This window comes from Ammospiza nelsoni, chromosome 12 (genome assembly GCF_027579445.1).
Source record: "Ammospiza nelsoni isolate bAmmNel1 chromosome 12, bAmmNel1.pri, whole genome shotgun sequence".
Classification (NCBI taxonomy): Eukaryota; Metazoa; Chordata; class Aves; order Passeriformes; family Passerellidae; genus Ammospiza; species Ammospiza nelsoni.
Window position 1 is genome coordinate 4731351 of NC_080644.1, and position 27079 is coordinate 4758429.

The 27079-nt window shown below is 41.5% G+C and overlaps 2 protein-coding genes across 2 annotated transcripts; both read left to right on the plus strand.

The window, feature by feature from the left end:
• Positions 1-298: 298 nt before the first annotated feature.
• On the plus strand, positions 299-14220 carry SS18L1 (SS18L1 subunit of BAF chromatin remodeling complex). Its single transcript, XM_059480715.1, has 11 exons — positions 299-513; positions 3041-3117; positions 3775-3859; positions 4707-4851; positions 7431-7628; positions 8601-8765; positions 9635-9736; positions 10145-10237; positions 10860-10979; positions 11717-11844; positions 12059-14220. The coding sequence occupies exons 1-11, from the start codon at positions 445-447 to the stop codon at positions 12083-12085; spliced, it is 1209 nt and encodes a 402-aa protein (XP_059336698.1). The 5' UTR covers positions 299-444; the 3' UTR covers positions 12086-14220.
• An 838-nt stretch (positions 14221-15058) lies between these two features.
• MTG2 (mitochondrial ribosome associated GTPase 2) lies at positions 15059-19992 on the plus strand. Its single transcript, XM_059481114.1, has 6 exons — positions 15059-15244; positions 16351-16498; positions 17098-17213; positions 17479-17697; positions 18339-18477; positions 18862-19992. The coding sequence occupies exons 1-6, from the start codon at positions 15059-15061 to the stop codon at positions 19254-19256; spliced, it is 1203 nt and encodes a 400-aa protein (XP_059337097.1). The 3' UTR covers positions 19257-19992.
• The last annotated feature ends 7087 nt before the right edge of the window (positions 19993-27079 follow it).

Genomic DNA, 27079 nt, shown 5'->3' on the forward strand with positions numbered 1-27079 from the left:
CCTGTCCCCCGCTGTCCGCCCGCAGCGCACTTGGCGTAGCGGCCCCGCGCCGCTCCCCGCGCTGGCGCACTTGGCGTACGCAGTTGGCGTACGCAGTTGGCGCAGCGGGCGGCGCGGCCGAGGCGGCGGGAGCCGGGCGGCCGGGACCGCACCATGTGCGGGCGGCGGGGAGGCGGCGGCGCCTCTGATCCCGTTCCCTCCCCGAACCGGCGCCGCCGCCCCCGTCCCGCCGCCGCGGGGGCTCGGGGGGGCGCGGCGGGGGCGGTGCCCGGCGGAGCGGGGCGCGGCGCCCGCGGGTGTTCGCGGGGCGCAGATCGTACCATCTGCGGGCGCCCCCCTGGCCGTGCACTGCGGAGAATCCTCGCACGGCAATAGCAGCCAGATAATAACAATATTATTAGAGCCTGGAACCGATATATTATAGACACATAAAAATCCCCCACCATGTCGGTTGCCTTTGCTTCTGCTCGCCCAAGAGGCAAAGGGGAGGTCACCCAGCAAACTATCCAGAAGGTAAAAGAGCATGCTTTTATACAGACAATTTTAGACATTTATTCTGCCCATGCTCCTGCAGCTGGAGGCTGATTTCTAGGGCGATCAGGAAAACTCGTGAATTTGCGAGGGCTGCAGAGATGGACAGCTGGAGAGAGAGAGGTGGGGGAAGGAGGAGGAGGAGGAGGTGGAACAAAGCAAAGGTGTTCAGATCGCTGCAAAGAGAGCGAGAGAAGGACGTAGGGAATAAAATCGGGATGGCACGTTATCCCTGCTGCTCGCCAAGGGGAAACGCTGCCAAGCATACATTGGGAAACGGCAATAAAATCTGCAAATATGCGATTAATTTATGATGTATGTCAGCTTCTGGCCCCCAAAGAATCCAACCTAAAAAAATGAATTGAAATAAAATACTGAATTTGCAAGGGTTTTCTTTTGTATCTGGATGCAGAATTTTAATCTCTCAGAAGATAGAGGGAGCACCAGCCACTGGTCTTTTTCATAAACTATTATTATTATTATTATTATTGTGATGTGTTTATTGATGTTTAATGACAAACAAAGGTTTTGAAAGATTTCCTCTGGAGAGGAGATGCCCACATGGGTCTCATGTGGAGGCCAGCTCAGAGAAGTTATTGTTTGCCATTTCCCAGGACTGGCAGCACAAGCAGACCCTGGTACCCTTCTCCTGAGGAAGGTGACGGTCAGGAGCCGCAAGGCTGGAAACGTCAATACAGAATGTGATGTTTTTGCTGTCACTGCTGTTTGTCAGGTGCATTTTGCTGTCATTTTGGCCGCTCAGGTGTGAGCTCTGTGAGGTCCCTTCACAGTGACCAGGGCAGGAGTGCCACTGCCAGCACAGCAATTACCCTGTCACCAGCGCTGGGCAGCCAAGCCGTGCTCTGCTGCCACTTTGGGACTTCCAGGGCACAAAAACCCCCTCGGTGGCAGCAGAGCAGAGCTGAGGGCAGGACACACTGCCACCAGAGAGCCCAGAGAGATGACTTGCATCTCAGGAGGCTGTTTGGAAACATCCCATCTTGTGGAGCTCTCACAGCACGTGGTGTTGTGAACCAATTGTTGGAAATACTGAAATATTTCGGATTCGGTGAATAAGTTTTCCTCTAACCTCCAAATCAGTTAGAATGATTTCATAATTGAGTTGTTTGTAATTAAACCCACACCCACAGACAAAGGGCAAATAAAGTGTCTTCTGTTCGATTTTCAAGCCCTTTCCTTTTTGCATATTCATAAACTTCATGGAAGCTTCAAAATGTTCTTTCTTTAAAAAATAGTGAGTGGAACCATTTCCCATCTCAGGTGCATCTGCTGGCAGGTGTCTTTGGAACTGTCCATCAGTGTTGGGCTGTTGGCAGTGATCTTCTCTCTGACAAACAGCAATGCTGAGGAAGAGACTTGCAGGCACAGGAACTGGATGGGATTTATAGTCAAGAATGGAAATGGAGCAGAGAGAGCAGGAGAAAAGCTAAACTCCAAAAGTCCTCATTAAAGTGAGCTTTTGAGAACGTATACAAATTTCAATGAAAAATATTGTTCTTATTTGCATTCATATTACGTAAGCAGCTTATTTTTATTTATTAACTCAATTTTAATAGCCTTTCAAAGCTGTTCCTATCCCAGCATCAAATACTCCTAAAATAGATTTCACACAGAGGAAGTCAGAGCAATAGAGTAGTGCTGGTAGCTCCTCTAAAATAGTTCATCAAAGAGCATTTCCAGGGCAGTGAAATTCAGTTCTGAGCCAGAAATGGTTCTTTCCTCAAGAGCTCTCCTGCCCTGATGGCACAGTGGTTCAAAAGCTCAATCTTGCAAGCACTTGGTAGCAGTGGTACCTACAAGCTCCGTTATGCCAGAGGCAAATCTAAATTTCTACATGCTGGTATTATTTTTTATTCATTCACCTGGAGAAAGTGTGCTGCATTCACAAGAAATCTGGAGGAAAGGGACAAACTAATGTATCTGAAATTTCAGAACAAATCAAAGGGTATTTTAAGCTTTTAATCATATTATGAGCTCATTAAATAAAAGTCAGGACATATTGGGATATAATTCTCTTAAACATGGTTTCAGTAGCTGCAGTGATGCAAATTTTATACTTCTTCAGGTTCAGCTGTCAGCATGCTCAAGGAAAAGGAGTAGGTTTAATTGTTTGAAAGTTTGTTTCCTGCTTAAAATTAGGCATGTTAGTGATACCTGACTTTTGGAAAGGGTTGGGTGATGCTTTGGGATGAGGCAGAGATAACTCACAGTGAAAGTGTTTTCCTTCTTCAATATCAGAATTTATCTGCCATTTAAGGAATGAGCTAAGTGCATGAATTCTTGTCTGAGGATTTCAAGTAACCACTTTAAAGATAACTGTTTATAAGTGAATCAACCGTGTGGCTCAGTAAAGTCATGTGGAGGTAATTTACAACAGCCAAAGCAACAAAACTGCACAAAACATCCAAGGAGGGTGGAGAATCACAAATTACAGGACTTTTATACCATTCTCATAGTAACATGTTCTGGTCCTCTTTCTTTTATGCAGATGCTAGATGAAAATCACCACCTAATACAATGTATTATGGATTATCAGAGCAAGGGGAAAACTGCAGAATGTACTCAGTGAGTATTACAGAGTGGGGAGTTTGTTGGAAATGTTTCCTGAAGGCTGACTCTTGCCTTTGCTCAGTGGCACAGCTGCTGGTTTGCTCTTGGAAACACTCCTGTTCCTTTCTAGGAGCTTTTCCAGTTCATGGAGAACTGTGAAGAAGCAGAAATGGTTCTGCTGGTGCTTGCTTGAGTAAACACTCCAGTTAGAGCACTCTTGAGAAAAATCATGTTCTTCTCAGCTTGCTGGCAGGGAAAACAGGTTTTAGGCTTTGGAGTTGTGGAATTTCATTTCTATCAGAGCACTTGTTAGACAGAGAAGGGAGAAGGGTCTGATTGTTGGAGCAGCTGACTGGGTATCAGTGCTCAAAGATGGAGTCCCAGCTGCACAGTTCAAAGTGCTTTCAAAGGAGGGTGCATTTTGTGTCTCTCTTCCCCCAAGTTTATCCTTTTGAAGTTTATCCTTTTATAAAAGAGGTGTTGAGCACAGTGATCCTTGATGGGAAACATGACAGCACAGACACAGGTCATTGCTACTGCTGTTTATTAGGACAGATTAAAAATGGGTTAAGGTAATTTAACCATTTGTAAATAGAGAAAAAAAAAGATAAATACCTGGAATTTTGTGTATTGTTAACCCTTTCCAAATGAGCTTTACTCCTTGTTCTGTAGATACCAACAAATCTTGCACAGAAACCTGGTTTACTTGGCAACAATAGCAGACTCTAACCAGAATATGCAGTCCTTGCTTCCTGCTGTAAGTACCAGTACAATTACTGTAACTAATAATTAGTTATTCGTATAACTAATATCATAGTTATTTCCCTCAGATACATCAGTTATGCCAGAGGGAAATGTTCTTTGATTCTGTCACTGATCACTGTAAATGAACTGTTTTTTTTAGTATTTTTCCAGCTGAAAGTTTTGAAGTGGCCAAGTAGACCACCAATCAAAAGTTACTTCTACTGCATTTAAATTATGTTTTATGAGACATTTGTGTTAATCTCTGTCCCATAACTCAAGGGTTATGATGCAGTTGTGCAGATCTGAACAGCTCCATTTGTTCCAGATTCAATATTCTTACCTGTTCCTATTCTATTCTTTACTTGAGGGAAAAAATGCTGCTGATTTGCATAAAAAATCTAATTCAACACTCGGGCATCGGTTTGTCTTTACACATGTTGTTATTCTTGCTCAGTGGATTGGTTTGGGAAGTACCACACACAACACAAGCTGCAGCATAGCTTGGCAAAGGTCAATCTGTCACCACGCTCCTGTGTTGTCTTTGCTAATGCATTGGTTGTGTTTGGAAACCCATGTGAGTGCAGGGGAACGAGCACGGGAGCCACACTCTGTGACAAACACAGTAATTTCAGGCCCTTCACTGTGCTGCTGCCTGTCAGCTGCTCTGCCGCGCTCAATGCCATTCACACAGAGGAGTCAAACCGAGGAAGATTTACCCAAAAAATCGAAGCAAACACGCGTTTAACCCAGGCAGTTTTCAGTCACAGCCAGGCTAATTTAGGGGGGGCTGCTATTTTTCTAATTCAAAACCTAACCAAAAAAAAAAAAAATTTGCTTTTTCCTCCCCGTTTGTTTCGCAGCCACCAACGCAGAACATCAACTTGGGCCCGGGAGGGATGAGTCAGAGCGCGTCCAGCCAATCCCTCCACTCGCAGAGCAACCTCGGCGACGCCATCGGCAGCGGCCTCCCTCCCTCCTCCCTCATGCAGAGTCAGATCAGCAATGGTGAGCCCCGCTCCCCTTTGTGCTGCTTCGCTGTTGCCTGGCAACAAAATCATTAATGCGGAATATACTTAGAGAGCTGGGAAAGACCTCTCCTAACTCACCTCTCGGGCGTGTGGGGGTTTTCAGGCTCGTGCTGGAATCACCACAAAATGGCTACAGGCAGGGGTGAGGTTGGTTTCTGCAGGGTGCTTTGTGTTTCTGAAGAGGAAATTAAAGACTCTTTATTTTTTTTTAAATGCATGATGAAAATCACCGAGTGAAGATGCATCCAAGTTTTTAGTGAGGAAAAATGATGTGTTGCAGTATTTTTGTCATGGAAGTGGCAGGGTTGGCCAGGGTAAAATGGAATTGCTTGCATGACTAACCACACAACCAAGCCTCCAGACTGCAAAGACCTTCCAGGATCCATTTCTCCTTACAAATCATTTGGTGTTGCACCAGTCTTTGTCCTCTACAGAAGGTTGTACTACACAGGCAAAGAATTTGCACAGACATTTCATATGAATATGATAATATAATCTGTTTGGTTTTGTTCATGCGACTAAGCTAATTAAAAAACCAATTTTTAATATGTGCATTTTATATTATGAATAATCTGTTTGTGTTGTAGATCACAGTTATTCAGTCAGTTGTTTCTGTGGGTGTCTCCCAGAGCAACAGAGAGCAAAACCAGTTTCTATAAATAGAAATATCTGATTGTAAAATCACAGACCTTGGCAGGGGGACTCAAGAGCAGACACAAGCCATGAAATTACTTCTGAATTTTTGAAAATCCCTTTGTGGTCAAGCCTATTGTACCTTTTACACAATTGGATAAGGGACCTGTAAAGTGAACTTACTACATTTTTCAGGGCCTTTGTTTTGAAAGATTTAATACTGAGTATGAGTAATATATTAACTCAGTCAAAACATTGTTTTGCGTTGTTAAGAATAGAAATTTTCAGTGCTACTGTTGTTGGTTTTCTGATTTCCTCCCCAGCCTCCTCCAGATCTCTGGAGTAATTGCTGCTGATTGAAGGAACCAGACTGGAAGCCATGAGAACTGGACTCATCCACATATTTTCCCTTACAATCACAAATTAGCCAACCCTTTTTTTTTCTTATTTTAAAGAGGGCCAAGAATCTCTAATTTTTCCCATGCAAATAAGGGAAGGTTTACCAACACTTGCTTCACTCCACCTCTCACTCAAGGCAACTCTATCTCCATTCACACACTGTGGCCTTGTGTTGCACCAGGATCAGCTTTACAACTTAAACAAACCAGAGAAAAACACTGAGATAATTTTCTCTAGCAGCATTTTGACCCAGCTCCACTGATTTCAGAAATGTCTCTCTTTATCTTTTGTTGAAACTGCTGCTTGCATCTCTTCATCAGAGGAAAATATCATAATTTACAGCAAATGTTCTAATTTTGATGTCTATGAAAACCATTAAGGTTAATTAATGAGGTTTGTACTAAATGAGTTAGATGATTTTCAGAGACTGCAGATACACTCAATAACCCTGAATTAAAATATCATTATTTAAACATTGCAACACAATTCTGCCTCTTCTAAGGATTCTGCATTCTACCTAAATTAATTGAGACTGACAACAATAGGGCTGAATTTAGACAGACAGCAATATGCACCATCACAGCTTGGATAGTAACAATCTACAGTGAAAACAACTTTGTAAAACTCATTCATAAAACTATTTCCACCAATAAACAACAAATAAGAACCCCATTTTCCCCAATATTAGCTACCCAACTGCAACAGAATTCTGAAAAATAAGCACATTGCCAGAAAAGCAGGATGATACAAATCCAGGATGTATCTGGAGCAGTCTGATGATTACATCCTGATGTTGGAAAGGGAGGAACAACTGGGATTGTAATGGTGAATTGGAAAATTTCTCTTCCTCTTCCTGAGGTACTTCCTGAGGTACTTTTAGTCAAACTTCAGGAAAGGGAGAGATAGGCTTGTTCTCTGAGCAGAGGCTGCATTGGTACTTCAGAAGCCCCAGCTAAGAAGGTGAGCTGGTTATAGAGGAACTATATAGTTATAGATAGTTATATATGCCAGTTATATAGTACTAGTTATATATAGTTATATCCACTATATAGGAAAAGTGGATGCAGCAATGTGCAAAGTGTCTCTCAGCCACTGCTGTGCCTTCCCATTGTCACTGCCTGTGTGAAGGGGGAAAAGGAATCAGCTGGAGGACAAGAGGAAGGAAAGGGCAAATTTCCAAAGGCTGGGATGTTCACAGAGTCCGTGTATTTTCTGAAGAACCTGAAATTACTGGCATTTTTTAATTCTGCTGCCTGCAGGGAAGTGGTTGTAGGGCACTGCTGCTGGTTTTGTTCTTCTCATCTGCAACCTTGTACAGCCTGGATTTGGCTGCCAGGAAGAAGAGGTTTGCTTTAACTGTGCAGCGGGCACTTTTAATTTGAATGTTATAACAGGGAGTGCTAATAACGAAGATTTTGGTTTTTTGTTTTGCCTTATCATAAGGTATTTCAGAAGGGCCTCGTGCTCACTGTGCTTTGCCAATAACAGCTGAGATTTTCCTGTTGCTCTCTCTAATGTTTGTAGGTCCTAACCACGTGTCTATGCAGCAGTCAGGCCAGAACACCATGCCCACGACCTCTCTGAGCATGACAGTGAGCAGCCACGGGACTGGCCCTGGCTACAGCCACACAGTGCCTGCCTCTCAGAACGTGCCCATGCAGGGCCAGGGCTCCATCGGCAATTACGTCTCCCGGACAAACATCAACATGCAGTCCAACCCAGGTAACCCCTCTGCCTGCTCCTGGGCCACCCTGGCTTCCCTCTGACCTCAGAGGGTTTGCCACACGTCACTTTGTTCTGTAAATATTTCCTGTAGACAGCTGCAAACGTACCTGAGGGACAGAGAGCTTTCAGACATCTCTGAATTTCCAGGTGTCAGGTGCCCGTGTAATTCAGAGCAGTTTAACACTTGCTTTAACTTTGGCTGACTCCCCACGGTTAGGGCTGAGCTGGGGAAAAGAGGGTGCAGCAGCATTGTCTGATAGCCCTGGCAGCAAATCCCACAGCCATGGGAGGGATCTGAGCAGCACCTTTGCCCAAGCACAAAGAACCTGCCAGGGTGTAACACATTCACTGTTTGTACATTACTAGTTCATTTTGTTATTTTATTGGTACTTCACATTGTTTGCAGGGCATTAAGAGTCTAGCAGACAACTCAAAAAAAAGTTTTCTAGTTGAATCATATTGAATGGGATGTCTGATGCTTTAGAATTCTTTACAGCAGCATGACATTTAGGAATCAAATAAATCCTAGTATATCAGTTTACCTAAACTCTATAATCATCAGGTGTATGAGAAGAAGGAAGCAGAAGAAATAATACATTAGAAAAGAAATGCAGCAATTAAATAGTCAGGAGGTAGACAGGAACAAACATCATTTCTTGTTTCTTCCTTTAACCCTACTGCAATAAGGTTTACATTCTTTTAAGTAAGCTAATAATAATCAAGGGCTGGGTGTATTTTTAAACATCTGCTGAAGCAAATGGCAAGAACTGACCATGTAATAAGAGCCCTTCTGGATTCCAGTGCAGAAGAGTAGAATAAATCCAGTAGGAAAACATCTCCCCCTGTGGAAAATTCACAGAATTATCAGGATGCATGTTAGCTGAAGGTTTTAGCTTGCTTCTAAAGAGACTAGGAGAGAACTGCCCCATGTTCATCTTTGGAAAACAATCTTTTCCATGTCCATTGTAGTCTCCATGATGCACCAGCAAGCAGCAACGTCACATTACAACTCAGCACAAGGAGGGAGCCAGCACTACCAGGGACAATCCTCCATTGCCATGATGAGCCAGAGCAACCAAGGCAACAGCATGATGGGGCAGCGACCCATGGGCCCTTACAGAGCTTCACAGCAAGGTAAAACTGCAATCAGATTATTGATAGAACTCTCATTACTCTGATGACACTCAGTCTGTCACATTTACAAGCAGAGAATCCCAGCCAGGAGCACAGGAAATCCTGAATGGTGCAAGTATCATGACAATGAGATGAACTTGAATCTATTTTCAAGATTCATCTATTTAATTATTTTGGGTGTTTAGAAAAATAATTCTGTCCAAAAGGGATCATAAATCTTTAAAGAAAAGATAAACAATTTGATATACAGCTCATTCAAGGCACTGGGAACCTATTCAATTCTTTCTTATGGTGCTGGATCAGCCCTAACATGGCACAGTTAGCAAGGAACACATTTCTGGAAAGAAGATACATTTTGCCAGCAATTAGAATGAAAAATTAGGCCAAGGAAAGGAAAACACCAGAGGATAACTACCATGCTCTAAGACGTCTCTGGATAAAGTTCTAAGAGGTAATAAAGCTGCTACACTGATTCGAAAATAAACTGAATTTTGCTAAGAAACAAATTAATGTATTAATGAAAATATATTTAATTCTGACTGTGCTCTTGAGCATGGAATCCATTTCTGTGCTTTCTTTCTAATAACTCAGATTAGTAGATGAAATGCAGCCCTTACTTTCGGTGTTGCTGCAGAAGTGCGGCATTGTAGGATGTGTTACTGACTGTTGTGAGATTTCATTTTCAGCCATCTTTGTCTGAAAATACAAATTTATTTCCTTTTTCTAGTGAGATAAACATCTTTATAACTGCTCTCAATTGTTTGCTTTTCCAGACATAAACTTTGTTTTCTTTAAAAAAAAAATTAGATAAGAGAAACTCATCCCTTAGGAGTGCACAGGCTCAGTCCGCCTTGTCTTGTGCCTTGCAGGTTCCTCGCAGCAGTACATGGGTCAGGAGGAATATTACAGTGAGCAGTACAGCCATGGCCAAGGCTCATCAGAACCTATGAATCAGCAATACTATCCAGATGGTAATTCCTCTGTGCTGGGCTCACTGTGATACTGCTCAAGTGCAGAGCACCACGACTGCCACGTCCAAGGGCATGGCAAAGCTATTGTGCTTCATTTCCAGTTTCAGTGCTGGAAAATGAGAATCCCAGGGGATGGGAGCCTGGTACAAAACATGCACATCAGTGCACCCTGCTATATAAACTGCTCCAGTTTATAAAAGCCCAGTTTGGATTAGTAAACACAAGAGTTCTATCTGTTGGTGTGACTTTCCTTGCCTCGTATTCGATATTCTCCCTAAGGAGTCTGTATTTGCTTTTAGCCTCATCTTGGTGCATAAGCAGCTTCATAAAATATATTAATATACATTCACCACTGTGTCTATGGTCCCATTAAGAAGGTATCTGACAAATCCTTGTGACTCCTTGCAGGACATGGTGATTATGCCTATCAGCAGTCATCCTACACTGAACAGAGCTACGACCGGTCCTTTGACGACTCTACACAACACTACTATGAAGGAGGTAGGAAAACACAGCAAAAATCTTAACAGTAAATTCAATATATTATTGAGATATCTGAACTCTAAATTAACTGGTACTATTAACTGAATTATGATGAAGCAAGGTGCATTTAGGAGAAGTGATGTCTCCTATAGAGCCTCTGTTCATTTTGTTGTTTCAGGATACAGCAAATGGAATTTCCTTCATAGGTATTTGAAAAAAAATACCAGTAACAACTAGATAAGTGGTCTTTCTGGGATAAATGAATAAACATCATTATCTAGAAGAAAATAAAATGAGAGGGCTTCTTGAGAAAGCAGCTATTTACCCTGGCAGACTTATCCTTGTGACGTTTTCTTCTGAAGCCCTTCTGGGATAAAAAAATTCCTTTGGGGAGCAGGTTGTTTGTTTCTTTGTTTAGTGATGTGTATAAATAAGTAACTGACCTATTCAAAAGAATTAAAAATCACTGGAGAAAAAAACATCTTGCTTGGCAAAATCCAGCCATCTGTTTCTAAGAAAAGTATTTGTGTATGAGTTCTAGACCGAGGCTCCTTACACCTTTGTTTTCCTCATCATCCACATGTACAGTGAAATATCTGCCTCATCTCTGACCAAACAATTCCAATATTTCCCTTTCCAGGAAATTCTCAGTACAGCCAGCAGCAGGCAGGATACCAACAGGGAGCTGCACAACAGCAAACATATTCCCAGCAGCAATACCCAAATCAACAGAGCTACCCAGGACAACAGCAAGGATATGGTAAGAAAGCTTTCAGTCAAGTGTTTGCAGTGTTTCACTCTGATGCCTCCATTCCTAAGCTAAAATAGGCTGCAAACTATTTCCTTGATTAACCTTGGATTAACAAGGTACCAAAATTAGCCAAAGATCTAGTAAAGGGATTCTGGGCAGTAACATACATAAGTGTAGCACTGCACTCCATCCTGAATCTCTCTCTCTTTTGCCAGAAGTTAGAAAATACACATTTTCTTCATGTTGACTTTGTGTTAAACATCATCAGGAGGTCACTGCCTGGGTTCCCAGGCCTCCTACACACCTAGTTCTTCTGAACTGACATGACAAAGAACATCAGCAGTCCAGAGGATCACTCCTCTGCTACTTATGGTGGCACAGCCAGATTAGAGAGGAATTTAAACATGCAGTTGTTACTAAAATAAAGGCCAGGTAATTTGCACAGAGATCATAACTGAGCTGTGCCAATACAGATTTCAAAGAGGCTTCACTTAGAAGTATTATGACATTTCTTGAGCAAAGTTTAAAATCTGAAGTTTACACTGCTGCAACTACATCATTATTAGTATTAACACCTCCTAGTGTAAACCTAGAGGGGAGGTCTGGGCAGAATTTACTCACAGTTCTTACTCACATAGATTACTTTGTTAGCATCATGTTTTAGATTGTGTTAGCTCTTAAAAACTCCAGCAAATCAAGGCTGTAATAGATTTTACTGCCTGTAATGGATTTTACTGTCTTCTCAGGTCCTGCACAAGGAGCCTCTTCACAGTATTCCAGCTACCAACAGGGACAGGGGCAGCAATATGGAAGTTACAGAGCTTCCCAAACAGGCCCATCCGCTCAGCAACAGAGGCCTTATGGCTATGAGCAGGTAAATTCTCTAAATCTCTGCTCTGAAAGAGCAGATCTGGCTGTTAGCTCTGTCTATAAATCTGTCTGGTAATTTGGTGCAGGTATATGGGTGATACTTCAGTAGGTCTTGTAAAATTCACAGACCAAAAGAAATTGCCTAATTTACAGTAAGCCTCCAATATATTATCCTTCAACATTTCTATTTCTTCTTTGTTTTTTTTTTTTTTTTACAGGGACAATATGGAAATTACCAGCAATAAAAGAACACAGTGCTGTGTCAGATTCCTTTCAATAGTATCTCAATCTTTTGAACTGGATGTACAGGCAGTTTTGACTAATTGTAATATGTTGGTTACCCCTTAGCACAAAGCAGCGTCTGTATGTGAACAGTGTTCATTTCATGCTGGATATGAAGCAGTGCACTACTGGTAACAAGACAATGCTTTAATGGTTTGATATTTGGTGCTGTGTATAGTACTGTATGTTGATACAACACAGAAGTTTTCCATTTTACCCTCTCTTGTCCCATTCTTGATGTTTCTGAATAGCTTTAGGATCATTAGATCACAGTTGTGCCCCGTTCTGGAAAACAGCCAGGTTGTTCTGCAGTCTGGCCCAATGCAAAGCCCATCAGTCACATCTCAGTCCAGGGAAGTTCCCTGTGGTAAGTTATTGATCTCTTTTAAACTGGATGCATTGAAGATTACCTGCCAGCCTCCAAAATCCATGGCTCTTCAGTTTACTTCTGCAGAACAAGGGGATGGATACATTCCTTATGAAATGTCAGTTCTATGCTGTATGACAAAAAATAACTGCAACTTCTATAATACCTACCCAAATCCTATAATTCAGTAATCTGCAAAAGTCCACATTTCTGTTGTGTTGGTACAGAAAGAGGATCCAAACCTATGATCATAGAAATGTTAATAAATAGAGGCACCTTTTGTATGTCCATGAAACAAAGGTATTTCTGTCATGGAAAGAAAACCAGAAGGGAGCTCTGAGACCTGCACTGTCAGCCTGCTCGACATCAATATTGCTTCATATCGTGCTTAGCTGAGAAAAACACCTGGCAGAAGTCCCACCTTGAATATCCTACTCCAAATTTTATAACTTGCATATACATTTTTGTGCCAAATTTTGCAAGCAGGTGGCTGGCATCCTTCTTTATTCTGATTCTTGTGCTGCCCTTGCTCAGATTCCCCAGCAAGCATTATAACCATAAATATTGTCAAATTTGGTGGTCTGTTGTTCTCACAGCTCATCATCACTTTTATTTTCCTATTGTAGCTTGACAGAAAAATAGTTCAGAGGTAAAAGAAAAAAAAAAGCATTATTATTGCAGACAAGCAATTAAATTCAGCTTTAATTGTGAGACACTTGTGCATATAGAGAGAGGAGCTATTAATGGGGTCAACCAGTGAGAGAATACTTATAGAGGGAGAATTTAGAGAGAAAAACTAGTGGTATGTAAAAATCAGTATGAACAATGTAAGTCTCTTCTATTCAATTTTATATGTTCTTATAAAGTCTTGGGGGGTGAAAAAAAAGGGCACTTTTAAAGTGCTTATATAAGTGTTAAACAAAATACTGTGTCCAAATTTCTCTGAAGCAAAAAGTTGGGGTGGCTGTGTAGCCCACAAACATTTTTTGATATGAGATTAACTGCAAATTTACAAAAGTAAATACACTGTGTAGGATTTTCTCCTTTTCTTTGTCTGACTGGTGTTATTTATGAGATTTCAAGTACTTTATATTTTGAAAAACAAAGACCACAAGGAAAACACATCTCTCAATTCATTACTTTTTTTTCCTTTAGAAGAAAATCTTTAACTGGACAACTAGGAAGTTTACTGTTAAATGTTGTCCAAGCACTGTCCTTCTTATGTTAATAATTTCAACTACTGGTAAAATAGAAGACTTTTTTTTTTTCAGTCAGTCCTCATTTCTCTCATCTTTCCTGCTGGTGTTTTCATACAAATAAGTACTCTCAAATAGCAAGGAACAGAAAGGAAGTAAGATTGTTTTCTTTATAATAATTACTATTACAGGTAGCCAGAAGAATGCAATATTGCTCTTTGCCTATTTGGGAATATGCCTTTTATGTGGTTTTTGAAAGTGCTGAAATGCTTTTGAGAGAATATGAACAACACTTAAACTGAAACAGCAACATTACATCAATCTGAAATGTCTTACATTAAGAACTTCGTGAATGTTGTGTATATAATGTATTTGAAAGAGCACTTTGAAAATAGTTTGTACATTTATTTCCTAATTTATACATGATTTTTGGTGTTAATATTTCTAATTGTTAATAACAAAACGTTTATTTAATGTGTCATCCATTTTTATGTATCAATGTGGAAACAAAGTGATGCCAGCATTTTGACTTCTTCCATGAATTGTATCATTTTCTGTTTTGTAATACAGAATGCTTGAAAATGGTTTAGTTTAAATATTATCTGAAAGTGGATTTGGTGGTACTTTCCTTGTGGCAGATGGAATGGGTAGCACAGGTTACCCTTTCCTTGGAGATGCTGATGGGGAGAGCTGGCCATGCCCCAGCACAGAAATCCCCGGGTGCTGGGCTGATCCCGGCGTGGGCAGCAAGGAGGGAGAATTCTGCTCCTCCATAAGGGCATGGACCTGCTGGAGAGGACCCAGACTGATCAGAGAGATGGATCAGCTCTGCCACGAGGAAAGGCTGAGAGAATCGCGATTGCTTAGGGGAACTTCGGGGTGCCTTCATTGCAGCCTTCCCGTGCCTGAAGAGAGCTGTGAGAAAGACGGAAAGAGACTATTTATAACGGGCTGGAGTGACAAGACAAGGGGAAATGGCTTCAAGCTGGCAGAGGGCAGGGTTAGATGGGGTTTGAGGGCAGGGTTAGATGGGGTTTGATGGCAGGGTTAGATGGGGTATGAGGAGGATGCTCGGTACTGCGAGGGGCGGGAGGCCCTGACACAGGGTGCCCAGAGAAGCTGTGGCTGCTCCAGCCCTGGAAGCGCTCAAGGCCAGGCTGGAGGGGTTTGGTACAAGCTGGGATAGTGGAAGGGGGAACGAGATGATCTTTAAAGTCCCTTCCAACCCAATCCATTCTGGATTCTGTGCCTCGCGGCTTCCCTCAGCGCTCACGGGCTGGGGCGGGGCTGAGGCGGGTCGGGGCTGCCGGGGGCGCGGCTTCGCCGCAGCGGCTGCGCCCGGGAGGCCGAGGCGGGGCTGTGCCTGTCCCTCCATGGCGGTGCTGTGTGGGGCCGGGCTGAGCGCCTCCCTCAGGCGCTGCGGGGCCGGGGGGAGCGGCCGCAGCCCCTGGAAGCCGCTGCTGGTGCTGCTCAGCCCGCCCGCTTTCTCCACGGGCTGCCCCTGGTGCGCCAAGGACAGGCGGCTGAGGCAGAAGAGAGCCATTTCCGAGCGGCAGCTGGTGAGTGCTGGGCTCTCCGCGGGTTCGGGGTGCCTCCCGCCGCTGGCCCTGCTGGAGTGAGGAAATACTGGCTAAAATATAATTGACTTACAGAATAGTGAGGAAATGAGTCGGCCCCGCGATATTCTCGGTGCTCACAGTGGTCGTAGTAGCGATTCTCTTCCCCTTTGGCCTCCTTGGGCGGGAAGTATCCATAAGTCTAGAAGGTAAAAAGGTTTTTAAAGCTAAAGGTCTAAAAGGGTGTTTTAGCTTTAAATCTAAAATATTGTTTTGTTTCTCACTGGTTTTTTAGTCTTGCGGTGTAGTCAGCTGCCAAACAAGCATCACTTTATGTCAGAGAAACTTCAGGGTCCTAGAACTTATTCTTCATCTTATTTTTATATTTACACATCTCTGAAAAATCTTATTTTTTAATGAACCATAAATCACTCCCCATTAAAAGCTATAGTTTAATCTTTCGCCATGTGGTGGTGCCAAATACTTTCTAAAAGAGGCTTTTTAGTAGTGGTATAAATTTGCTTATCAAAAGTTCAGGTGAGAGGAGGTTTTTTTCAGTTGTTTATCTTTGGTATCATAACATTAATAAAACTTTTTCTCCCTCACGTACTATTTGTCCGTTTATTTAGAGTGACCCTTAAAGCCCATTCTCATTATTGAGTCCCTTAGTAATTGAGAGAATTAGAAAGTTCCCATGATCACAGTCATGCTTTCTATTTTTTTCATCCCTCTGTGTAAACAATTCCACCTGTCAATGAATGTACTTCCCTAATATTTTCCCTTGGGAATTTCAGCCTCTTTTCTGGAGATAGATGAAGTTATATTAACATAGCATAGCCTAAGGCATTTGCTTTTTGAAAAGTTCTTAAAAACACTTGAAAGATGAGGTCTGATTTTCTTTATTATTACACTCAGTAGACTGAATTTAGTTGATCTGTGAATGCCAAGAGTTCTGGTTCAGAGTTCTGCGTTCTTTTTTTTTTTTTTTTTTACTGTTGAATGAGATTCATCAGGGCTAAAAATAGCAGGTCTGGCTAATAACTAAAACTTCTTGGAAGCTGAGTCTGATAAATTGTATTTAAAGGTAGCAACCCCCACCCTTGTTGCAGACACGTTATTTCGTGGATCAGCGGAAAGTGCGCGTGGTTGGAGGACAAGGAGGAGATGGGGGCCAGTCCTTCCACAGTGAGCCCAGAAAAGTGTTTGGAGGTCCTGATGGTGGGAATGGAGGTGATGGGGGTCATGTCATTTTTAAAGGTAAACCTCACTGAATTTGTTCAGTTCTGTGCTGTTGTCTTCTTGCTTAACACCCCACCCCAGCAAAAACAGCCCTGCATGGATGGTAAATGGCAAAAGGTTAAAATGGTTATTTCTGTATAAAATGTCTTTGCTTTTGAAGTTTTGTCCTGAGCTGTGATAAGGGGGACATAAATGACACTGACAGCCTTAGAAAGAATTTTGAAAATTGAGGTATTTTGCAGATACTTTAGTGAGTGGTGCCTGACTGTGTTATGTTAAGATCTGGTTAAATTTTCCTCTTAAGATGAATAAAGCTGCTTCTGCCACCACTGTGCTGTAAAATCTAATCTAGCAAATTAATTTTGGTTTGGAATGACCACATTAATAAACCTAAGCAGGTAAGTACAGACAGTTAAACTTCGTCACAACTTAGATTGATGTTAGTCTTCCCTGATATCTTATTGTTGAGACAGTAAATAAAACATAGGGACAATAAATAGTAAATAGGATGTGCACTCATGCAATATTCAAAAAGGGGAAGAACAGTCGTGAATTGTCTTTTCCGTGCCTGTTTTACTAAAGCAGTGTGTTCAAAATGTATGTATTTTGCTTTTCAGCTGACCAGCAGATGAAATCACTTGCTTCAGTGTTCCGCTTCTATCAGGGCTTTCACGGAGAGAGAGGAGGAAGCAAAAACTGTTATGGAGCTAACGGTGCACACAAGTACGTTAAAGTAAGTGTTGTGTGGTAGCTTGGTACATGGCTGATTTTCAGTCTGGAGAACCTTATTGTGTGCAAATCTCATGTGTGATGGAGGGTGAATGTCTGAGGGTGCTGTTTGAGTTCAGAAAGTGAGTTTCATGAAAGACAATTCTCTTTCTGGGCTCCTCACCTTGAGAATATATAGGAGTGATTTTCAGCAAATCTGAAATCAGCTGGTGGAGGATCTGCTGCAGGCTTTGAGCTTCGGTGTGATGCTTGCACCTCTTCCCTTTGAGGTCCCTGTTGGTACTTTGGTGAAGGAGGATGGTGAAGTTGTGGCTGACCTCACCCAGCATGGAGAGGAGTACATTGCAGCTCATGGAGGAGCTGGAGGGAGAGGGAATCGCTTCTTTCTGTCCAACGAAAACCGCGCTCCGAAATTATTCACTCCAGGAGAGCCCGGTCAGGAGAGGGTCCTTCATCTGGAGCTCAAGACAACAGCTCATGCAGGACTGGTGAGTTTCTGTTGGTTCAGCTTCCACTTGACTGACTGAAGAAATAATGTGAGAGAACATTTTCTTGGCCCCTGGCTTGCTTGTGTGGAGACACAGCTCGATGCTTTCTTGCTTTTACTTGGTAGAAGGGTGTCCAAAGTGATTCACAGAGCTGTCACTCTCATGCTACTTGGTGTTGTCCCACTTCTGCTAAAATCCCTACTATACATAGAGAAACAAGATTCATCAGTGGTTACTGATGATGTACAGCAGCTTTGTCTGCTGGTTCTGCACATGAACACTACAGTATAGAGAATTCTTTTAAATTGGTTTATTTTCTTGGTTTGGTTTTTTTCCCCCTATATTATAAAGTTCAAATCATCTGTTTCATCCCTGTATTTATCTTTTTGCAGATCTTAAACATTTGACTTTGTTAGTGACAGGTTTGTCATCCTCTGAAATGAAAAATCTTCGACTTTGAGCTTAAGCTATTTTTGTATTTGAGTATGGAAATATTCTAACACCAGCTGGCAAACCTGTGAAAGTTATGCTTTGCTGCAAAATGTTCTTGATGTAGTCCAACAACTGCAGAATAACTGTCTGGTCTAGTAGAATTTTGCAGATTTGCTAAAGATTGAGACATTTGTGTGTTTGTATTCCAGGTGGGCTTTCCCAATGCTGGCAAATCCTCACTTTTGAGAGCCATCTCCCGGGCAAAGCCAGCTGTGGCTGCCTACCCATTCACAACCCTAAACCCCCACGTTGGCATTGTCCACTATCAAGACTACGAACAAGTGGCAGGTAAGAGTTTGGAGTTTGTTGTGTGTACCTTGAGAGCAATTCATGTCACCTTTGTAAATGCTTTAAAATGCTGCAGAAAGAGATTCAGGAGTTCTGTAGTGTTCTTGCTAGTTCTAAAGAACTTCAAAGAAAACTGTACTGAAAGCCCATTTCACGTTCACTTGTAGTGCCAAACTGTCAATCTGTATTTTGTGTGCACTGGAGTAATCTAAATTTAGGTGTTTTAAAAGATAACAGCAGCAAACTTAGCATGAGTTGTGCTTTAATACTGAGGCACTGAAACATAATTCTAAAAGTACTGTCACTGGCTAGTAAAAGACTGGGGGGGATTTTTGAGGGTTTTTTATTGCATCTGCTGGATTCACTGTGAAATTTCCCTTGCAGTTGCTGACATTCCTGGCCTAATCAGAGGTGCTCACCAGAACCGTGGGCTGGGCATGGCCTTCCTGAAGCACATCGAGCGCTGCCACTTCCTCCTGTACGTGCTGGACCTCTCTGTGCCCCAGCCCTGGAGCCAGCTGCAGGACTTGAAATATGAACTGGAAGCATATGAAAAAGGCTTGTCTGACAGGCCTTGTGTTGTGGTTGGGAATAAGGTTGACCTTGCTCAGTCCAGGATCAATCTGGCACTCCTCAGGGAGCAGGTAGCTGAGAGGGTCATTGCAGTGTCTGCTCTGACAGGGGAGAACTTGGAGGAGCTGCTGTTGCATCTGAGAGAACTCTATGACACTTGTGTGAAAACAGAACAGTCACAAGGACAAAGCCCAGTCAAGTGGTAGAAGCCACAAGTGCTGTGAACTGTGCTGGAAGGAGAACAAAGTTAAAATAGCAGTTTGATTTGAGTGCCTCTCTGTGACTGGGGCTTGCTGTGGGTTGTTTTTGTTGTTTATATGGAAGGGCACAGCATGGGGATTTGTTCTGGACTGCTGCTTTGGAAACATTGGTTTGTTTGTTTGCTCACCTTTGAGGTGTCTCTGAAGTTTTACAGCACAGATTGAAAATTGTAATCATGGTAGGAGTTGAACTGGAAGCCTGGCTCTTGTTTGGCATACTATGGAATGAAGAGATTGCTGTCTAGTAAAAATGACTGAAATTCAGGATCTGTAGGAGGTGTTGGCTTATTTTATGAAGTGTACTGAAGTCACTTTCTCAATTTTCACAAATCAAAAGTTCTAAAATAAAATCAGGTGGTCCCATGTTATATGTTTTTATATGATGGCAAGTTTCAGTCATGTCTTAAAACTTTTCTCCTGTTGTGGTGTGGATTTTTCTCCTCAGAGGGAGGCACAGCTCAGTAATGAGCATGAAAAAACTGCAATTAGTGACTGAGATTATTTTCTCATTAATATAAATAATTTACTATATTTAAATGCTGGCAGCAGCTAAGTAGCTGAATAAACTGGCCAGGAACCAACCATTTGAGACTCACATCTGAGTTTTCCCATTTAGGAATCTCAGGCAGTGTTCTGAGAAATCCTAGGCTTAGATACATAAAATAAAATAAACATTTAGTTCTTTGTGTGTACGTGTCCCCTTTTTTTTTCAACTGTATCATTTTATGGACTGTGTTCTTAAACTTTAGGAATTCAGGAATCTTAATTTAGAACAGTGATCTTTGCCCTCTCCTCATACTGAAAGAAGAGCTGCTTCTATATACTCTGGTCATATTTTCTGTAAAAGATTGTTATCTTAATAATGGAAAGTCAAAATTCATCAAAACATATAATTAAACTTTTTCATAAGGGACCTGAACAGGCTTGTGGGGTGCTGAGACACAACACTGTCAGAAATAGAGGAAATTACTGAGTGGATATGAAAAACACTAAGCTGTAGCCTCTAACCACTTTTTGTAATACACCACAGTGAAGGTGATAATTCTCTCTGCTTATTTCTCTGCACATTTTTGATTTCATCCCTGGCAGTCTGATGCTTCTGCATGGAACATCCTTAAAAGCAGGTTTTTAATTCTGAAAAAGGACAGGTCAGCTTGGAAGCCTGAATTGATTAATAAATTATGGCCAACCCAGTAGTTACCTCTCCTAAATTCACATTCTGAGTATTTCTACTTGTGGTCACGTGTGGGGAGTAATCTCTGCATTATAAGCATTGATGTTGGTATAAATAGGATCAGGAAAAATTCAAAACTAATATTAAATCCTAAAGTCTCTCCTGTGTTTTGCTTCATCCCTGGGATTTACTGAGTTGAATTAAATAGAAGTTAATATTCAGTTCTGTTCTTCTGTTTGGCTTTGTGCAGCATTTTTAGGCTTCACTGCTATTCTTCCTGCTATTACTACATGCTTTTCAACCACTTTTAATAAAACCAGGGGAAGGTTGCCTGAACATCAAAGCTGGTGCAGCTTCTTAGCAGATTATTTAATACCCACAGAGGCTTTTCACTCTTTCTGGCTGTGTTTGAGAATGCCAAGGGCTGCTCCAAAAGCCTCAGGACTTGAGTGTGACAGTGGTCGCAAGGGTTGCAGGATGAAGAGAGAGGCGAGAATGTTGACCTCATGTTCAGAAGGCTTGATTTATTATTTTCTCATATATATTACATTATGACTATACTAAAAAGAATAGAAGGAAAAGCTCTCAGAAGGCTAGCTAAGCTAAGATTAGAAAAGAAAGAATGACAAAGGTCTGTGTCTCAGCAGAGAGAGACCCAGTGGTCAGTAAATCCAAACATCCACCCGAGACCAATCACCCATACACCTGTTGCACCCCACAGCAGCAGATAACCATTGTTTGCACTTTGTTGCTGAAACTTCTCAGCTTCAGCAGGAAAAATCCTGACGAAAGGATTTTAATGGAAAAATGTCTGTGACGCTTGAGGAGCTCCCAGCCTTCCTTCAGTGCTCAGGTGTCCCAGTCCCTGCAGGGAGAGCAGTGTTGTTGCTGCTGTGTGAGAAGCACTGCAAGTTTCCTGACACCTCCGGGAATGTGCCATTGATCCTGCTCTGGGCTCTTTGTTCTGCTGAGGTGACAGCACCAAGCTCCCAAGCCGTGTTCCTAACAGGCTTCAAAGAGGCTTTGCAGCCTCAGGTACTCCCTGAAAAGTGCCAAAAACCTCCAGCTTTGTTGTCGGAACAGCTCTTTGGAGAGGCTTGGGCTTCCTGTAGTCTTTAACCACTTAAATCACATTTCTCCAGGGTGCTCCTTCACAGTTAGCATGAAGATCTCTTGGGTCTCGTTGTAGTGGAGCACAGGACTGAGGAGGAACCTCTGGTTCTGCTGGAAATAAAGTATTTGCAAAGGAAATGCATTTTGCCTATTAAAACAGAGAGGGAAAAAAATCATTAGTTTAATGGTGAATTGTTTTGGGGAGCTGCTGTGTGCTATAGGATGTCTTTCCACTTTTTTTTGGCACGGGCTGGGGTGGGTGGGCTTGTTTTGATTTAGGTTTTGGTGGTTTTCTTCCACACGATTCCCTTTTGCTTTCCTTTGCTGAACCCTTTGATGGTGACTTTGCTCCTTAAGCTGGCCAGAGGAGAGAGATATGGTAGATTTTATTTCTCATTCTGACAATAAGCCATGGGAATTCAATGTGAATTGAAGTGCAGTCAATTCTATTTCCTGGAGAAGCCTGAACCATAATTTTGTTGAGCACTTTACAATTCTAGTACTCTTTTGTATTTTTTCAGTACACAATTACAACATTATTTCAGTGCTAATTGTAGGGGGGTTATATTTATTTTATTTTATTTATTTTCCGCTTTGTAAGTCCTTGGAAAATAGAAGTGGTATCAATTGCCTGGAAAAAGAAAATCAAATGCTAATGTAAAAGCAAGCATTAGAAAGGACTGCACTTTTAAACATGGGCATACTGAGGACTCATTGCATTACATTAACTAGAGCCTTGAATCTGTGTGTTTAAGCATGAGATGTTTTGCAATCTACTTTACTTACTGTTTCCTAAAGCACTTACCTAATTTTTTTTTTTTTTTTTTTTTTTTTTTTTACATTACGGAAGGATCTTCCATTATTGTCTGAGTCCTTATTAAGAGTCTTCATAGTAGATTTGTGGAAGGTGAATAAGTACTCTTGACTTGAACATGCTGAACAACCTGTTACCTGTTCATTAATTCAAATTAAAGACTGACAGTAGTGGCTGTGAACCAGAGATGGGGTGGGATCTGGTCATAGTTTGTACAAGCTGCTGGACACGGATCCACCATCCAACTGCTTTTCTGTCCTGTCCTCCATGGGTTTCCAACAAAACTCTCCAACACCTGCACTGGTAGTGCACTGTTGTGGAAAGGGCTTTGGTGAGAATTGAAACAACCCCCTGACACTGCTAAACTTCATCCCAAGGTCAATGTGTGCCTGGCCTTTGAAGAACAATTCTGTTTTCTGCTAGTCTTCCATGCTGCAGGTCCTAGTGCCATTCTCCAGCAACAAATTTTTGTTTTTTCAAATAAGGATTAAATGTGCCTGCACTGCAGAAGTCTGGAAAGACTGCAGTTATTGTTTGGACGGGAGTATTATTATTTGGAGGGGAGGTTAAATTTGTATGCCAATAACGATAAAAGATGATTTTGCAACTCTTGATAACAGAACAAAGCTCCCTTCAGGCTGCACTCTTGATTTTTCTCTGAGCAGTTCTGAAATTAATCATGTGGTGTGTGCCCATTTTTCTGAGTCATAAAACCTAGCTGGTGGAAGGACAAAGGCAGGGAGATTTTCATCAACCTTGTTTTAATGTTGAGATTATGTTTGTCCTTCGTTTCCCCACTGAGAGTAATTTTTCATCTCCTCTTTTCTGATTGAAATAGAATTGTCCAAGGAGGCTTTAACAGCATCTGATTTGTCATCCATAGGGTTTGGGGTTTTTTTCTCTGCCCTTGTATGTATAAAATATAGCCCTGACTCCTTGAACTGTGCATTCCTTACTCAGCTCTCTTCTTTGCATGTTGCTATATTCTGCCATCAAGGTGAGGACGTGTATTTGTGTATTTTATAGACGTTTCCTGACTGATGAGTGAGAAGACCAATCATACTACAAATCCGTATGATTATGGTTTAATAACTCACTCGTGTCTGCACGTTCCATTTCATTAAGGCTGTGGTTGGTTACTTTGTTACAATCCATTTTATTCTGGTAACATTCAATTAGTGTAATTGGAGTGAGTGGCATAATGCAGAGGTGTCCTGGGCTCAGTTTGGTGGGCTTTTAACCTGGCTGTAGCACTGCAGCAAAATCAGATGCTGTTATTTTATGTCATGATGAGTACAAGACACAAAACATCCTTGTGCTATTCACATATGCTGAAAATGTTTTATACAGACACAACCACCTTTTAAAGTGCAATTTTAGAAATACACTTTAGATCCAGACATATTAAGACTGATTGAAAAGCTGAAAATGAACTGCTGAACAAATTATCTTTTGTTATTCAAATCCTACGTGGGGCCTTTTTGTCTTTGTAACTTGAGAAATCGATAGGCAATTAATGTGCTGGTAACAGTCAATATTTTAGAAAGCATCTGATGGTTTGGGATCAATTTTTGCATATGGAAAAGCTTCATCATGGTTTAAAGATTTCTCATTTGAATCTTGGCATTTGGGTTCTTGATGCTTAATTACCTTTGAGACTGGAACATCATTATTTCCCAAAGACTTGTGAATCCCCACCCAGTGCTTCCTTTGTGCACACACTAATCAGCCACTGTCAGAAGTTACTATTCCCTCTCTAAATCCAGATAAATTAATCTCCCCCTAAAAGTGGAAAATGCTTATGACAAAAAATATTTGCATGAGGCAATGTAATTGCTAAAACACTGGTTGTCAAGAAGACATCTGTGATATTACAGATGAAGTATCCCTATTTTGATTATCTTATTCATGAAATCATACTGGTTTGTGGCTCTTCATTTCCTGTTGTTTTCCTCTCTTATAAATCAGGACGATGACTTTGGGCAGCCAGAGTGCTTTGTCCAGACAGGACTCACATTTATCACAATGTCCTGGTTTGACAAGGAAGTGAGTTTTGGGAAGTTGTAGTCAAACCAATGAGTGGTCAGATTTGAATATTGGCACCTGGTGTGGGCACTGAAGACAGGGATGCACCTCAGAACACAGGGGGTTAAAAGCAGAGCACTCCCAGGGGAATTCTCTTTGGTTCTGGTTGGGTGAAGAGGTCTGAGGAGGAGAGGGAAGCCATGTGGTCTGGGCTGGAGCTTTAGGTTTGCTGATAGATGAAATTAGACGTTGAAAGATGAAAGAAACAATGGGGAAGAAAAGTGCCTAAATTCAGTAAGAATTAGCGATTAAAAGGGAGAATTAGAAGTTAGAATTAAGAAGGAAATATTTCACAGAAAGAGTGGTCAGATCTGGAATCATTTACCCAGTGAGGTGGTGGAGTCATCATCCCTTGAAGAATTCAAAAAAAGACTGGATGTGGCACTTGCTGCCATGATCTAGTGAACAGTTAGAACATCGGCTGGACTTGATGATCTTATAGGTCTCTTCCAGTCTTGAACTTCTGTGATTCTGTGATTCTGTGAATTGTACATTAGAGGGAAATCTTTGGTATCAGGTGTATTGGGAAGTCTGAACCTATCAAGTACCTCAGCCAATGGGGAAAGAGAGAAGGGAAATTGGGATGAAAAGGGAGGCTGTGTCCTCCAAAAATCTGAGAGATCCCAGGGGAACACCCCATGGCCTCTGCCTTTATTCAAATAAAGCCAGAAAAGACTCCTCTGTCTCCTTTTTGGACAGAAACCTCTGATGTTTGCAGATTAATTTTCCTAACAAATCGATATTTTCTTACTGCATGACTTTACAAAATGTTTCTTCTCCTCACTTACCCACCCCCACAGCAGACATGTAATGGAAGTTTAGAGCAGTGGTGCAAACGGGCAATTACTGGGATGCTGAGGTCTATCTAAAAAACCCCAAATCTGATGACATTAAAAACTCCAGAGCCAGGGGTTGTGGGTTTGAATCTTGCCCCACTGTGCTATGGGTTGGGTGCCATATTAACTGTGCTTGTGCCCCTTCTATCTATAGGCTGAAAAAATTTATTTTATTTTGACAAGTTAACACAGCTCTGTTTCTAAATCAACCAAAAATTTCCAGCTTCATTAACTAATTTATGGCCATTAGGAAAATGGTTTTGATGGATGAAAATTTCATGGGTTTGAATTTTTTTTTCCAATTACTGTACCTTATGTTTCTGAGTGATTTTTAAATCTGATTTCAGTGGTAGAAACTGAATCACGAAAGGCTGAGGTCCAATCTTAGCCAGGCTTGGAAAAGCCTATATCCCACTGAATTATAAGCATTTTGAATTAAAATATCTGTCTGGATTTGGACCCTAGCAACTTGCAGAGTCACAGAGAAATTCTGTGGCAAAACAGATGACCTGGAATTTGGGAAATAATCCTCCAGTATCCACTTTACCCTCTTCATGGAACTGCAGTCCCTGGCAGTGCTCAGGAGCTTTAGGAGAGCTCACTCACACAACTCTTATTTGTTTTATAAAGCATTCAGAAATTCTTTCACAGTAGATAAAACTTAATCTGTAGATGGATAACAATTGCCATGTGAAACATGTACAATTTACTAACTGGTGCTGCTAATTGATATAATTATCACTAATTAAATGTTCTAAAGATAGTGATTTTTGTAATTGTTATTCAATGGCTTGAAGAGGCTTCTGAAGCTGATCAACAGAACAGTTCTAGAATTGTATGTTAAGACTAAATTAAATTAGTGCTACAGAAGTTATTTTCCTGATGTATTTAGCCTGAAATAAAACTGATATCACATTTAGCTGACCAGGGCACTTGATGAATGAGTGCACAGTAGAAGATTTGCTTTTAGTTAATACCCAGGCTGAAAAATAGCTATATTCCCTCTTTCACGCCAGGAAAGCCTAAGTGCTCATACATTAATCGAGAAAATAATTGCAGAGAGCCACAAATGTGCTTGAATAAAGAAAGAACTTGTTCAGATTTTCTCAGAAAATGCTATGCCTATTCTGTTCTTTCAGTTAATAGACCTGCTTTTTCAAAGGGAATTTGGTAGATTCTGTCAGCACACAGATACCTCTTCAGAGTCTGTTGTAAAAGTGGCATTTAGGCTGACTAAAATTTATGTTCTGTGTTCTTTTGTTGTGAAGGAGGCAATTCTGATTTGATAACTTGTTATGCCACAGTTGGGAGTGATTAATATTGATTACAAATATTTCCTATTTACAAATGGTGACTGGAAGGCACTTTTCTGAAGTGGTGCACAGTGCTGGTTCTCAGTGAAGTAATTGTTGAGGTGAAAGCATGGTTATTAACATGAGTCAATGGTAATCACCTTAAATTCCTGATTTCCCCAGCTTTCAGTCATTCGTTCAGTACTGCTGGAGCATCTCTCAGGAGGTGAGTGAAGGAAAGGTGAATTTCTGGGTTTTTTCAAGGGAAATCAGTATAATCCCTGTGTTCCCAGGGATTATCTAATTTTTGAGATTGTCCCTTCCTAGTAGAGGACAGGAGCATGTGGCACTTGTGAGGGGGAATTTCTAAGGTGTTTCAGCTCTTATCTCTCTGAAATACAGATGAACTGTTCTGCAGGCTTCTGTCTGCATGAGCTCTCCCCAGTGAGAGCTTC

What these genes read in the sequence shown, in the direction of transcription:
- SS18L1 (XM_059480715.1), top strand. Translation starts at nt 445, where the DNA reads ATGTCGGTTGCCTTTGCTTCTGCTCGCCCAAGAGGCAAAGGGGAGGTC. An exon ending in AAAACTGCAGAATGTACTCA is followed by an intron (nt 3,118 to 3,774) that starts GTGAGTATTACA and finishes CTTGTTCTGTAG; the next exon opens with ATACCAACAAATCTTGCACA. An exon ending in GCAGAGTCAGATCAGCAATG is followed by an intron (nt 4,852 to 7,430) that starts GTGAGCCCCGCT and finishes TAATGTTTGTAG; the next exon opens with GTCCTAACCACGTGTCTATG.
- MTG2 (XM_059481114.1), top strand. Translation starts at nt 15,059, where the DNA reads ATGGCGGTGCTGTGTGGGGCCGGGCTGAGCGCCTCCCTCAGGCGCTGC. An exon ending in CCATTTCCGAGCGGCAGCTG is followed by an intron (nt 15,245 to 16,350) that starts GTGAGTGCTGGG and finishes CCCTTGTTGCAG; the next exon opens with ACACGTTATTTCGTGGATCA. An exon ending in AGACTACGAACAAGTGGCAG is followed by an intron (nt 18,478 to 18,861) that starts GTAAGAGTTTGG and finishes TTTCCCTTGCAG; the next exon opens with TTGCTGACATTCCTGGCCTA.